The 12,094-nt window shown below is 45.6% G+C and overlaps 1 protein-coding gene across 3 annotated transcripts in view; it reads right to left on the reverse strand.

Annotated features, from left to right (window-relative positions):
• SMYD3 (SET and MYND domain containing 3) overlaps positions 1 to 12,094 on the reverse strand; it is a 778,672-nt gene that overhangs the window by 158,502 nt on the left and 608,076 nt on the right. For all 3 annotated transcript variants that reach the window (XM_064383675.1, XM_012443707.2, XM_064383676.1), the window contains one exon: positions 8,847 to 9,021. In XM_064383675.1, the coding sequence (XP_064239745.1) occupies positions 8,847 to 9,021 (175 nt within the window). The remainder of the gene's footprint in view (positions 1 to 8,846; positions 9,022 to 12,094) is intronic.

Consider the following 12,094-nt stretch of genomic DNA (forward strand, 5'->3'; position numbering starts at 1 on the left):
ATGTTGTCTAGGCTGGTCTTGCACTCCTGGACTCAAGCCATCTGCCCGCCTTGGCCTCCCAAAGAGCTGGGATTATAAGTGTGAGCCACTGTGCCTGGCCTATCCACAGTCTGGATGATAACAGACAAAAGGTATGGGTTTCCTGGGTCCTGGCATAGCCTGAGGGCTCAAGAACCAGGGAAGAGTGTAAAAATGGGTATGACTTATGTATAACTATGGGGTTTGGGGGCAAAAAGGAATTGATATCCTTGTCCCAGGTAAGGATGGGAGGCAAAGGAGGGGTGGAAATGAGAAATGAAGGTGGAACTATGTCGTCGCAGGTCACCCTGGCCATACGGAAAGCCCCTAACCTCATTCCACAGGCTTTCTTAGCACTGCCCCACATGGTCCTGGGGCTCTCAGAAATTCCACTGCACAATTTTTGCTGATACTTAACTACTTGGTCAACTGTCATTGGGAAAAAAGAACCTGAAAGTGTTTCAGGCAGATTAGTTTACTCATTATTTTATAGTAAAGATAGCTGAGAGTTTAAGTTTGATTCTAAGGCTATCCCAGGCTGGGTTCAGTGGCTCACACCTGTAATCCCAGCACTTTGAGAGACCAAGGTGGGAGGATCACTTGGGCCCAAGAGTTTAAGACCAGCTGGGCAACATGGCAAGATCCCACCTCTACAGAATTTTTTTTAATTAGCTTGGTGTCATGGTGCATGCCTGTGGTTCCCCAGTTACTCAAGAGGCTGAGGAGGGAGGAACACCCGAGCCCAGGAAGTCAACGCTGCAGTGAGCAGTGTTTGCACCCCTACACTCCAGCCTGGACAACAGAGCAAGGCCTTGTGTCTCAAAAAAAAAAAAATTAATTAAATAAAAAAGAAATAAGGATATCTTAAAATAGCTACATGAACAAACCCATGTCAAATGATTCTATTCCCCCACTGATGTCCCCTGGACTGCTGGCTTCTGGGAGAAGGCATCCTCTGGCACCCACCAAGCTGGTCATGAGCACAGCCTCCAGCTTTACCCCAGTCACTCCAAGGCCTCAGCATGCTGGCCCTGGCTTCTCCGTGTCCTTCCAGCTCAGAGTATGACAGGGTGGAGCTAAATGGGGGATTCAGCGCCAAGAACGCCACAGGGAGGGTTTCAGGAAACCAGAGACACGAATTTCTCTCTCCGTGACTTTAAAGTAGTAGAATGAGGAATGAAGTCTTGAAAATCAATCAGGGAACTCCAAGAGAGATTAGTACTTGATCCACTGACGGGCCTCCTACTCCAGCGCTCCACAAACCTTGTCCATCACTGGCCAGGCCTGATTTGGTCCAACAATTCCACCTCAGGTCTCAAACGCCTGGTTTTCTGGAGAAGCTCAAAGGTGCCCCCCAGCTGGCTGCTGAAGGCTATCTGTAAGCTCCAGCAGAACAAGGACTTTGTATTGTCTGTTTTGTTTACCACAGCGCATACAGTAAGTAGGTCTCCATAAATGTTTTTGTTGGGAAAAAAAAAACAACAAAAACTGAGTTAGTGCCTGAACCAGGAACCATTCAAATCAACCATGATCTCAGCATTCAGGAGGCCATGTCATAAGCTGAGAATTAAGTACAGAAGATGGGTAGGCTTCCGTAGTCCAAATGCTACCTCTTGTTCTGTCTCCCACGGGCCAAGGTTTATCTAAAAGGCCATATTCTACTTCTTGCATACAAATAAGATGGAGGTTCCCACCGACAGCTGATTTCCTAAAGCCCCACACCTGCCGGTGTTGATGTGGAAGGATATACGCAGACTGGGCAGGACAACAGCTGCACAGCAGCTCATAACAGGGACAAGGGAAGGAACAAGCAGCTTCTGAATTCTCTCGTCTGAGAAGTGGCCGTGGACTTTATCTGGAACTCCTGGTGCAGCGAGAGTTGCTGGAATAAAGTTCATCAGAGGGTTTTGGCAATGCCATCCAGAGTGCAACACAAGATGGGATCATCTGAAAGATGGGTGAGTAGTGGCCCGCTAGTAGCCAGGAGTGACAAACGCTATAGAGACGTATGGCAGGAAATGACAGAAAGCAAAGGCTTTAGGCATGTTCTGCCAAGCATGGCATGTTGGAAGCATGCATGGGTCACCTCCCCTTCCCCAGTAGGGGCTGCACATACATCAGCAGCTCCCAATAATTCTGTTTCATCCTTGAGACAGATGAGAAACAGGCAAGTTAGACCAAGGCATGGTACGTGAAGCCGCCAGATCACCTAAGCCTGTTTGCTGCCATCCAAAGCTCTGTCAGGAAGTGTGACACTTGTTCAAATGCCTGAGGTGACAGCAATAGTCAGAAGAGCTGCTACACTCAGGAGAATGAGATGCCAAGGCATCCTGCCTCCTCTTTTTCAGAGGGGTTTAAGGGCCAGAGCTTATGCCAGTTCCATGCACAGAATGTCCTAGGTTTTTCTTCCAGAAGTAAGACTACAAGGCTGGGTCATTCTCACACAACTAGTAGGTTCAGGGTTGGAACCACTCCACAAAGCTGGGCAATAAATGTCTTACCCGAACATACAGGTGGCATCTCAAGCAAGGTATTAGGGCTAAAGGAAGTCAAGGTATTCTAGAGGAGTAGATGGCTGAAGCAGAGATGTTCTAATTTCTCTTGTTTCCCAAGAAAAGAAGAGCCAGAGAAATTGCTCATCATGCTCTCCATCATCCTCCTACCTACAGCCTCCTATTAGCCCCGAGTTATCCATAAAAGTAGAACACAAGTAGTTAGGCATAAGCTGAAGTTAGCGGTGTAATAAGCATCTATGCGACTGATCGCAGTCATTGTCCTGTCTTTTTTCCTTCTTCCTCTTCCCTCTTTATCTAATCTTCCCTCCTTCACCTCCTTCCTCATTGTATTATTTTATGTCTAGATTCTGAATTAACAAAGTCTTTCAGAATTAAATTAAAAGGGCTTATATTTAAAAGGTTAAAAAAATGCTTGGAGGCCGGGCATGTCGCTCACACCTGTAATCCCAGCACTTTGGGAGGCCAAGATGGGTGGATTACCTGAGCTCAGGAGTTTGAGACCAGCCTGGGGAACACTGTGAAACCCCGTCTCTACTGAAAATATAAAAATTAGCCACTACAGTATGCCTGCAGTCCCAGCTACTTGGGAGGCTGAGGCAGGAGAATCGCTTGAACCTGGGAGGTAAAGGTTGCAGTGAGCTGAGTGCGCCATAGCCCGAGCAACAGAGTGAGACTCCCCACCCCGCAAAAAAAAAAAAAAAAAACCCAACAGCAACAACAAAACGCTTGGTGAACCCTTTCCCCATCACTGTGCAGGTGGTCACTGCCCCAGGGTCCCGATAAGAAATAAGCCTTACAGAATTGACAGCAAACAGAAAGAGGCCCTGATTAGGTATGCCAGGTAATTCAGTATTTCACACGTATCAACACACACACCCAGAGCCCAAAATCTTGTATAGAGGGCCTTCCACTAAAGAAACTTTAACTGAAAACTACAGTGTGGAAAACATGACTAAGTGGCTAAAGGATTACTGTTCATATTAATAAGCAGAGAAGAAAACATTTGCTCCCGTACTGGGTGAAATAATTCTACACATCTCATCAGAGACAATAGATGGCAAACAACATGCGTGAAAAGAACGCTGGATGAAGTTCAGATGCTCACTTCCTCTTCTGGAGGGAGAACTGGCTCTGATGTGTTCTCTGGCTCCCACTCCATGAGCATGCTTTAGGAAAGTCTAAACTGGACGCCACAGCCGAGGACCTGGCCTGCCCTCTAGGAATGAGCTTCGCTGACAGAGACAACGACACAGCATCCTCAGACAGCAAGCTAACAGCATCTGAGCAACACAGAGAGATGCAGGACAGGGAAGGCCAGGCCCATGCAGGCGCTGGGTGCATGCGTGACTGCGCCAAATGCTCGCTCAGGTCCTCCCACTGTAGCAGGCACCCGGCAAGCTCTGCAGCCTCCTGAACTAGAACGTCACATTGACAAAAACCCATGAGAGAACAACTGTAGCTCTTCAGAAAAGCCTGCTTGAAAACGGTGGTGGAAGGTACCGTTACGAGGAAACCTTACAGTTTATCGACCTATCTTCCAAAGCTTCTCAAAAACAATCCCAGGTAAAATTAAAAACCAACGGGGCTGCTATGCAATTCACTGGCCATCTCTCAGTTACAGACACCTGATGTGCAGCCATGGCAGGTGCACAGACCACTGGTTGTGCTGTACTTCCACCCTATCCACCTATCCCCATTTTTTTCTGACAACAAAGCAGAAAACTATCTGAGCTGAAATCTCACTCTGATCAGCTTTCTTCTCCTTGACAGAGATTTCATACCCCCGTCCTGTGCCTCCTTCTCTGATTACAGCTGAAGTCTCTTCATCATTTCTGTTCTTCTCCCTTTTTCCCAGGTATCTCACAAAAATGTCATTCCCACCAGCACAAAAATACCATTTATGGACAACAAAATTAATATTAACAATCTTACCCTATAATGTGGGCTGTAATGAAGGAATAGATGAAGGCCCTTATATGTTCTGAAATGGCTTTAGACCAGATACAACAGAAATCAACCTCATCCCTTCTCATATTTTCTCCAGGAAAGAGTGACATTTTTGTGTGTGTGTTGCGGGGTGGGAGGTACCATTTGGAGATAATTATCCAAATTTAAAATAAATATAACTTTTTAAAAACTCTTAAGTTCAGAGGATGTAATTTTTGATGTAGCCAGTTACCATTTAGGAATTTATCATATGGATTCACCCTATGAATTCAGTCATATCAATACACTCAGATGTAAGTACACGGATGTTATTCATGGCATTGTTTGACATAGTACACATAAATGGAAATGACAGAGACTGATCTAAAAATTATGGTATATCCATGAGATGAAATACTTTGTAACTGTTAAAAAGAATAAGGTAGCTAATCTGGAGCTAGACAGACGTCTACACTCTTGTAAAGGGGAAAAAGTTACAGAACATGGGCTAGGGAGTTATTCCTTTTTTCCCCCTTCTTTTTCCCCCATACGAAGGAGGACCTTTATCTCGGCTTCCCTTCCCTTTTCTCTTTCTAATTCCCACTCTTCCATACACCACCTTAGCAGGCATATTTTAAAAGAACTATTAGGAATGAGTCCTTCCCCAAGCAAGACAAGCAGAGAAAAGGCAGAAAGAAGTGCAGGAGGACGAAGTGAAGAGCCCATGTGAACAGTCATGCAGGGAAGACAGCTGAGAATAGCTGGGAGAAGAATAAAAAGAATGCGGGGAGCGGGGCCTCTAAGAAAACACTCTGTGTATTACGATGAATCCATTGCTCATGTGTTCTATGAGACCCTGGCAAAGGTTGGGATTACCGATTTACTTTCAATTATCTGACAGCATGCGAAGACTGAGGTATATGGGGCTTTGGAATATATTCGGACTGGCTGCTCTCACACAGAACATTTCAGCAAAGAAACTTTTAGCCAAGCTTATCTTTAAGGAGTAGGACAACAGTCTGAAGATGAGGCTAATTTGTACCTTTCTGTCCTCTTAAATTGTCCTTCCCTGTAAGCATATGCTAATCTCGAAACAGCAATGAACAGAACATGTGTGGATATACTGAAAGTCTTCTTCAAAACCCTCTGTATCTCCTTACCATTCTCTAGTTCCTAAAGTCTAATTTAATTAGTAATCAACATACAAAAATTTTAAAACAATGTGTTCAATTTTTCATTTTTCTCTCCTTTTTTAGGGGGTGGGGAGAAATTCATAGCCCATATGCTGGTACTACTGAAGACTGAGCAGACTTTCATGGGTTAGTCTGGGGACCTCACCATCATCTGTAACCATCTTTAACAGGAAAATGCATCCCAAGTTTGGAACTACTAATTTGCTAATTCACATTAGACTAAATTAAACTTTTAAATAAAATTTATGAAGTATTTTAAAATCTTCATTCTGCTTAATGTTTATAATGCTAAGGGACAGATAAGCTTGCATCCATAGTCACATATATATGCCGGTACTATCAGAAGACATACTATGAGCTAATACTAAAGATGGTACATTTTGTTGTATGTCACTTATTTCTAACTTGCTTTATGAAACATGAAGAACCCAATATTGAGTTGCATCATAAAAACTGAGTAAAATCTATTGAGTAAAAATAAATGACAGATGAGCAGGAAGGGAGCTGAAGACAGTAATTTGGATCAAAATGGAATAGGGGCACTTTCTCCTCTAAGGTCAGCAATTAAAATTTAGCCAAGGTCAGGAATGACAAAATCATCAAGAGAGACTGACCTCCATCTAGTTGTTGCAAACAATATATTAACACTGTAAAACTGTTACAGCAGATGGCAATCCAAACATCCCTTGGGAACTCATGTCTAGCTAACTGTTCATGTCCTTGGCTAAAGGTGAGCACACAGCCCACCTCCAGCATCTGCAGGGAGCCCATGCGGGGGCTGAGAGCACACAGCGGGAATTCCCTCATGCATGTGAGAGGTGAAAATCATTGCCAACTTCTCTATTTCTGCCTTTGTTCTAAAATTCCTAACGGGCTTGCAGGGTACAGGACCTATTTGCATATATTCCTTATTTTACCTCTGCCTGAGCTAAAGTGGAAAAAGGCAAAGTGTGACAACTTCTACCCCGCCCGTTTCTCTCAACTTTGTTGGTTCTGGATTATTTACAGCCTTTTTCTCAACCACAGCTTTAAAAGCAAAGATTCATATCTCACTCATGTGAAGTGGATCAATGAAGACTGGATTTCTTGAAATACCACCAAAAAGCAACTCCTTAACACGTTCCAGGGAAAAGAGACCAAGGGAGGCTTGGAAATTGTCACCCAGTGTAAGAACGAGTACACATCTACAGAGAGATGTGACCTGCCAAACACCATGTAAAGACAACCAAACGCTTTCCAAACATAACGGACTGTATTCTGGTGGAGGACTCACCTCACTTACAAGAAAGGCCTCTTTGTTTAACTTTAAAGTCAGTCAAACTGCCAGTTACTTGAGGGGTAAGTTAGTGCCTCAGAGAAGCCCCAGTAGGTGTGGGGAAGAGAAGATTGCCAAATACGTGCAGAACAGACACCTTTGAAAGTGTGTGGTCTTCTTTATGGATGTGGTGGGCCAATTTAAAGTTTCTGTGCTTAAGAGTGGCCTGAGCAGGGCAGCCTGGGTGTCAAAAGGACAGCGAGGCTAAGGCAGGAAGAGTCAGTGCAGCGCCTGCCAAGAGTCAAGGGCCAGCGGCTGCTGATGGGGCTGCAGGAAGAGGGGATTTTCCAGTCTGCATCTCCGCACGGAGTCTATCTGCTCACCCAGCAGTCTGTTGTTTGGCTTCCTCAGAACAAGCCCTGGAGTTCAGCGAAGTAACACCACCCACCCACCTGCCTCCTGTTGCAACACTAAGGCTCAGAGATGAGCCCTTATCTCTTTGAATGCGATTCTTATTTTCTGAGAACCCACAAGATTCATCACACTGAACAGGATTTCACCGCTCATGGGAAAGTCTACAGTCTCAGCCCTCAAGGCAATCCCTGATAAATCTGATTAAAGCTGACTCACAGTCTGAATTCCACAGGCAGTGGAAGAAACCATGTACAGAAGTCCTGAAAACATGCTCAGGGTCACGCTGGTGCCACTGGCTGGCCAGGGACCTCTGCCATCCACCTGGCTGGTACAGCCTTTGCCGTCTTCGGGTTCCTCATGAACTGCACCAAGCTCTCAGCTCACACCTGGCTTCCTGACCAAGTGCCTCACTTCTGGCTTCCTAGACCATGGACTCACTTCTGCTCTTATGCTGACCCTGGTAACTTCCTCTCCCTGTTGTCTCACGTATAGCCACTCCCTGCCTGCTGTCCTACGTTGCATCGGTCTGGTCCTGGATTCTCCCTCAGCTTAGCCCCTTTGGGCTGACATGGTATTTGCATCATCTGCAAAGTTGGGAAATTAAATGTTTGCCCAGAATGCAGTCCCTGTTCTCAGGGACCTCCTCCCTCTGCCATCTCTCCTGGTCACAGGTGCTTTCAAGGTGCCTTGCCATGAGCAGCCTTGTTCTGTGCTAGAGACAGCGATTCCAACCTCAGATCATGGTTCACGTGTCTCTGTCCCTTCCCTTGACTGCTCTCAGTCTCAACTTCTAGAATTATGCTCTTAGCCCACAGCAAATCAGGGCGCAACATCCAGCAGCGCCTAACTCTCACCACTTCAACCCTACCCTCCCTCTCAAAGCTGCTCCCAGTTATGAAAACATCTCAGGGCAAAACACCTTCTGGTGTAGAAGAGCTGAGATCAGTCAAAAAGCAATCACCACTAGTTCCTTCACCTGACTCAATGATAGGCTGAGGTAAGGCGGTCTGCCTGCTGTCCTCCCTGGCTCACAAGGTGATTACGAAGGCAAATGATTCAAGTGAAAGCATAAAGCCCAAGAAAGAGAAGGGACTATCCTTACTGTCAGCCAGACCAAGGGCCCCATATGGCCATCCTCACCTGGACCAGCAGAGGCCAATGACACCGCCTCTCAAGCTAGGTCTGAGCCCCACGTTCCTCTCCAGCTCCCCCGGCACCCTGAGTCTGCCTTTGCCATTGCAAGCGCCTCGTCATACTGTAATCATCAGCTTCAGATCGAGACGGCATCTAATGAGTTTCTGTACACCCACAGTGCCAGACACATGAAAGAACTTTACAGATGATGAATGAATGCATAAATGAACAAAAGGAACGAGTAAAATAAGGCTTGGTTTTACACAGTGGCTGAGAAGCAGATGGGAATGCCCCATGCAAAGCAGTCATCAGAATGACTTCACAGCATCAACCCTCTGCCCAGCGTAAAGACGTCCTGGCCTTTACGTTAGCCCCCTCCCTGGGACTTGCCTGTACGGCTCCATGGTCCGAGTACCGTAGAACAAGGCTTCCTCCAACAGGCCGAGGTTGATGCAGGCATCCATGGCGCAGTCGAGCACCTTCAGCTGGTAGATGTTGATATCGGGAAGCCGTTCAGAATTGCTGCTTATGATCGCCTGGCACATGGCCAGAACTTGCTCCCACTCTGTTATTAACCTTAGTTAAGGATTCATTGTCTTCATCAAGAAAAAACAAAAGTAAAATTAGATCCTCTAAAAGGCTGAAGAGCTCCCAAGCACAGGAGGGAAGGAAGAGCCTGTTATTTTTCACAGATGAGCTGCCTGAAAACGCACTTGAGAAACAAAACACCCAAGCAGCGTCTCAGTGAAGGAAATTGTTTACATCAACAAACCGTCTGGTAGCCAAGGCTGTGCTTCAGAATGTTACAACTTCCAGAGAACTGTCCTTTCTTCACACTCCTAGATGCACCCTCTTTCAATCTAGTTATAAATAAATGCAGTCCTTTGTTAAATTGGACTAAAGATTAAGTTAATTCGGTTTTAAATTATTTACTATTAGCTTCTGTTTAAAAACCGATTTGAAATTAAAGAAGCTTTAGAAAGATTCCTTTTTGAAAAGGAAGAGCTCATGTTTGCTTCTGTGTTATCTGAGTTTGGGGCACACATGAAACCAAATACACAACTCACAGGCACACACTCGGTGGAGCAATTTAAAGAAATCCATTTCCACTGGATCTCATTTTTTTTTTTATTAGAAAGCCAAAGTGACCCAAGCCAAGTACATTAAAATGTCTTATTTTGAACCCCCAAAATAAGAGACAATATTAGGAACGGGGATTTTGCATGTAAATTGCTAGCAAGAGGAAAAGATGCTTTAAAAAGGATGGGAAGACGACTCAATATCCACTCCTCAGTAACATTGACTTTCTGATTAACCATGAGTCAATAACTTCATCTCATGTAGCCTTGGTGTGATTTCACTGTTGAAAACGGATATTCCCTGTCTTACAGAGGCAATCAGAGGACTGAGGACGTGGTTTATGGAGCGTGCTTTGAATCCCTCCCAGGGGAGTTACCTGGGCAACAAGGCAAAGGCTGGAGAGCAGGACCCCAGGACCACAGTTTCTTTGCCGTGCACTGTGTTAGGCAAGGTAGAGACCAAGGAGGGTGCCAGGCTGGCACTGGCCCTTCTCCCACTCCTGTCCCACCTTCAACCAGTAGAGCTCCACATTTATCTGATTCACATGCTGTCATTACAGCCGGGGGAAAAGGCCTGAAGATCAAAAGCGGCAGCCTAGCCTTTGACTGTAGCAAAGCTACATTCACATCTAAGCTAGTCCTGTCATCTGTCAGATTTGAGGTTCTGAGGAAGTCAAAGTGCTTTATGATAGGCCAGAAATAAAAATGACTCACGTCAACATAGAATTAGTAATATACTGTATGTAAAATGACTCGATTCGTTGTGTGTCCCATCATGAGCCAAGGAGAGTTCTGGGTGTCAGAGGCACAGCGGCAAAACATTTCGTGGCATGCGTAAAGGATATTCTACATAAGTGTTAGGGCCTTCCACCTTCCCTTCTGCGTCATGACCTCTGAGCCTGACTGGGCGTAAAGAAAACGTCTCAGTGGACTGAGTTTGATTGAACTTCGCTTCATGCCCCCACACCCCTCCCACTCCCACCTGACCTAGTCTCCTTGCAATCCACGCCCTCTGCATCATCCCCTGCCCCCAATTCTAAACCTTCTCCGTTGATGTCCTAATAGAGCATGCCCAGCCCTGATCAAGCAGCTCACTGTAGATGACCCCTTCTCCCTGTCTGTCCAGCAAAACCTGTCTCTTCGAGTGTCCATACCCTCCCCTCAGGACAGGTCTTTCCAAAACATTAGCAAATACTTCTAATAAACCAGTCAAGCCACTCCTGAGAGTGGAGACTAATACCTTTATGAGCTTTCACAGGAAATGTATTTTCTTTCCAGCAAAGCCTCTGGGAGGCACAGTATCCTACTCCAAAAGATGAGTTCCTTGATAAGAATTTAAAGCACCACAGTGCACAGCTGAGAGCCTTTTATATCACAGCCCTACAATTTGAGGATGAGTCCTGTCTTGGAGGAATTGACCCTGATCCCAGAAAAGGTACATTTCCTGAAGAAAAGTGAGTCCATGATTTTCTCTCGTATTCATCTGACATGTCTGTTTAAAGTTTGCTGAATGTATCCCCTAGAGGTTGGGGAAAGAGCATCTTAGGCAAGGCACTGATTTTGTAACAGATTGCTGGGCTAACCTCTGTGGCTTTTCATTCCAGGATTAGATATTTGATGAACTGTCAGGAGGAATGACTGTCTCTTACACAATGCTAGACATTTCTGTGGCACGACTTGGGCCTTATTTAACATTGTGCTGTTTGACCTCTACTCTTATTTGCCTGTTCATTTATGTATGTTCCAACTTATTCTAAAGAGGTTTGAGGTGACAAGCCTTAGAAGTAAAAGCCAGATGTGACATTCTGCAGCCACTCACAGGAATACATCTATTTTATCCCCCAGCAAGCTGGAAGGGACTATGTGCCAATTTCGCTTCACAACACTGGCAACTGTCGCTTGGCAAACAAGGCAAAACCTTTCCTGCAAAACACCCCAGTGAGCAAAAAAATGGAATAATTTTAACTAAGAGGCTTTCCCCCCAAGCTAATACTGACATGTATTTGCTCAAAGATTTAGTTCCTGGCACCTGTGTGGTGTTTACTGCAAGTCGCTCTGTTCCAGTAAGGAGTCTAAGCAGCGGCTGGAGAGCCCTCCCAAAGACAGGAGGTCACTAATGCACAGAACAGATACACTTTTTCTCCTGAATACTTTCAAGTGACCATAAGAGGGTCAGGGGCAAAAAGAAAGGGAAGCCAAGCAAATTCACGGGAGAATTAATCAACTTACTGAGACTCAAAGACTGTCAGACCGCAGAGCTTTTATTCACTGAATCATATTACTCTGCTGCTTAAAAAATCATCCCACGGCCCCTCTCACCTAAAGCCTAGTTTGGCCATGGCAGTTATGGCCGTGCGACCTCCCTCCTCTCATGTTGTGAAACAGCCGGCAACTTCTCAGCAGCACGGCATTTCACATTCCGCACAGGCCATCCTTGTGCTGGGCTCCTCCCCTCTTGGTTGGCCTGGTGAGATTCTGCTGATCCTCCAGACCCAGCTCAGCGGTCACCTCCGCTGTGAAAGCTTTTAACCTCCCAAAGTTGACTGTTGCGTCTCTGAT

This window comes from Aotus nancymaae, unplaced genomic scaffold (genome assembly GCF_030222135.1).
Source record: "Aotus nancymaae isolate 86718 unplaced genomic scaffold, 86718_ANA_hifiasm-v0.15.2.pri h1tg000032l_0, whole genome shotgun sequence".
Classification (NCBI taxonomy): domain Eukaryota; kingdom Metazoa; phylum Chordata; class Mammalia; order Primates; family Aotidae; genus Aotus; species Aotus nancymaae.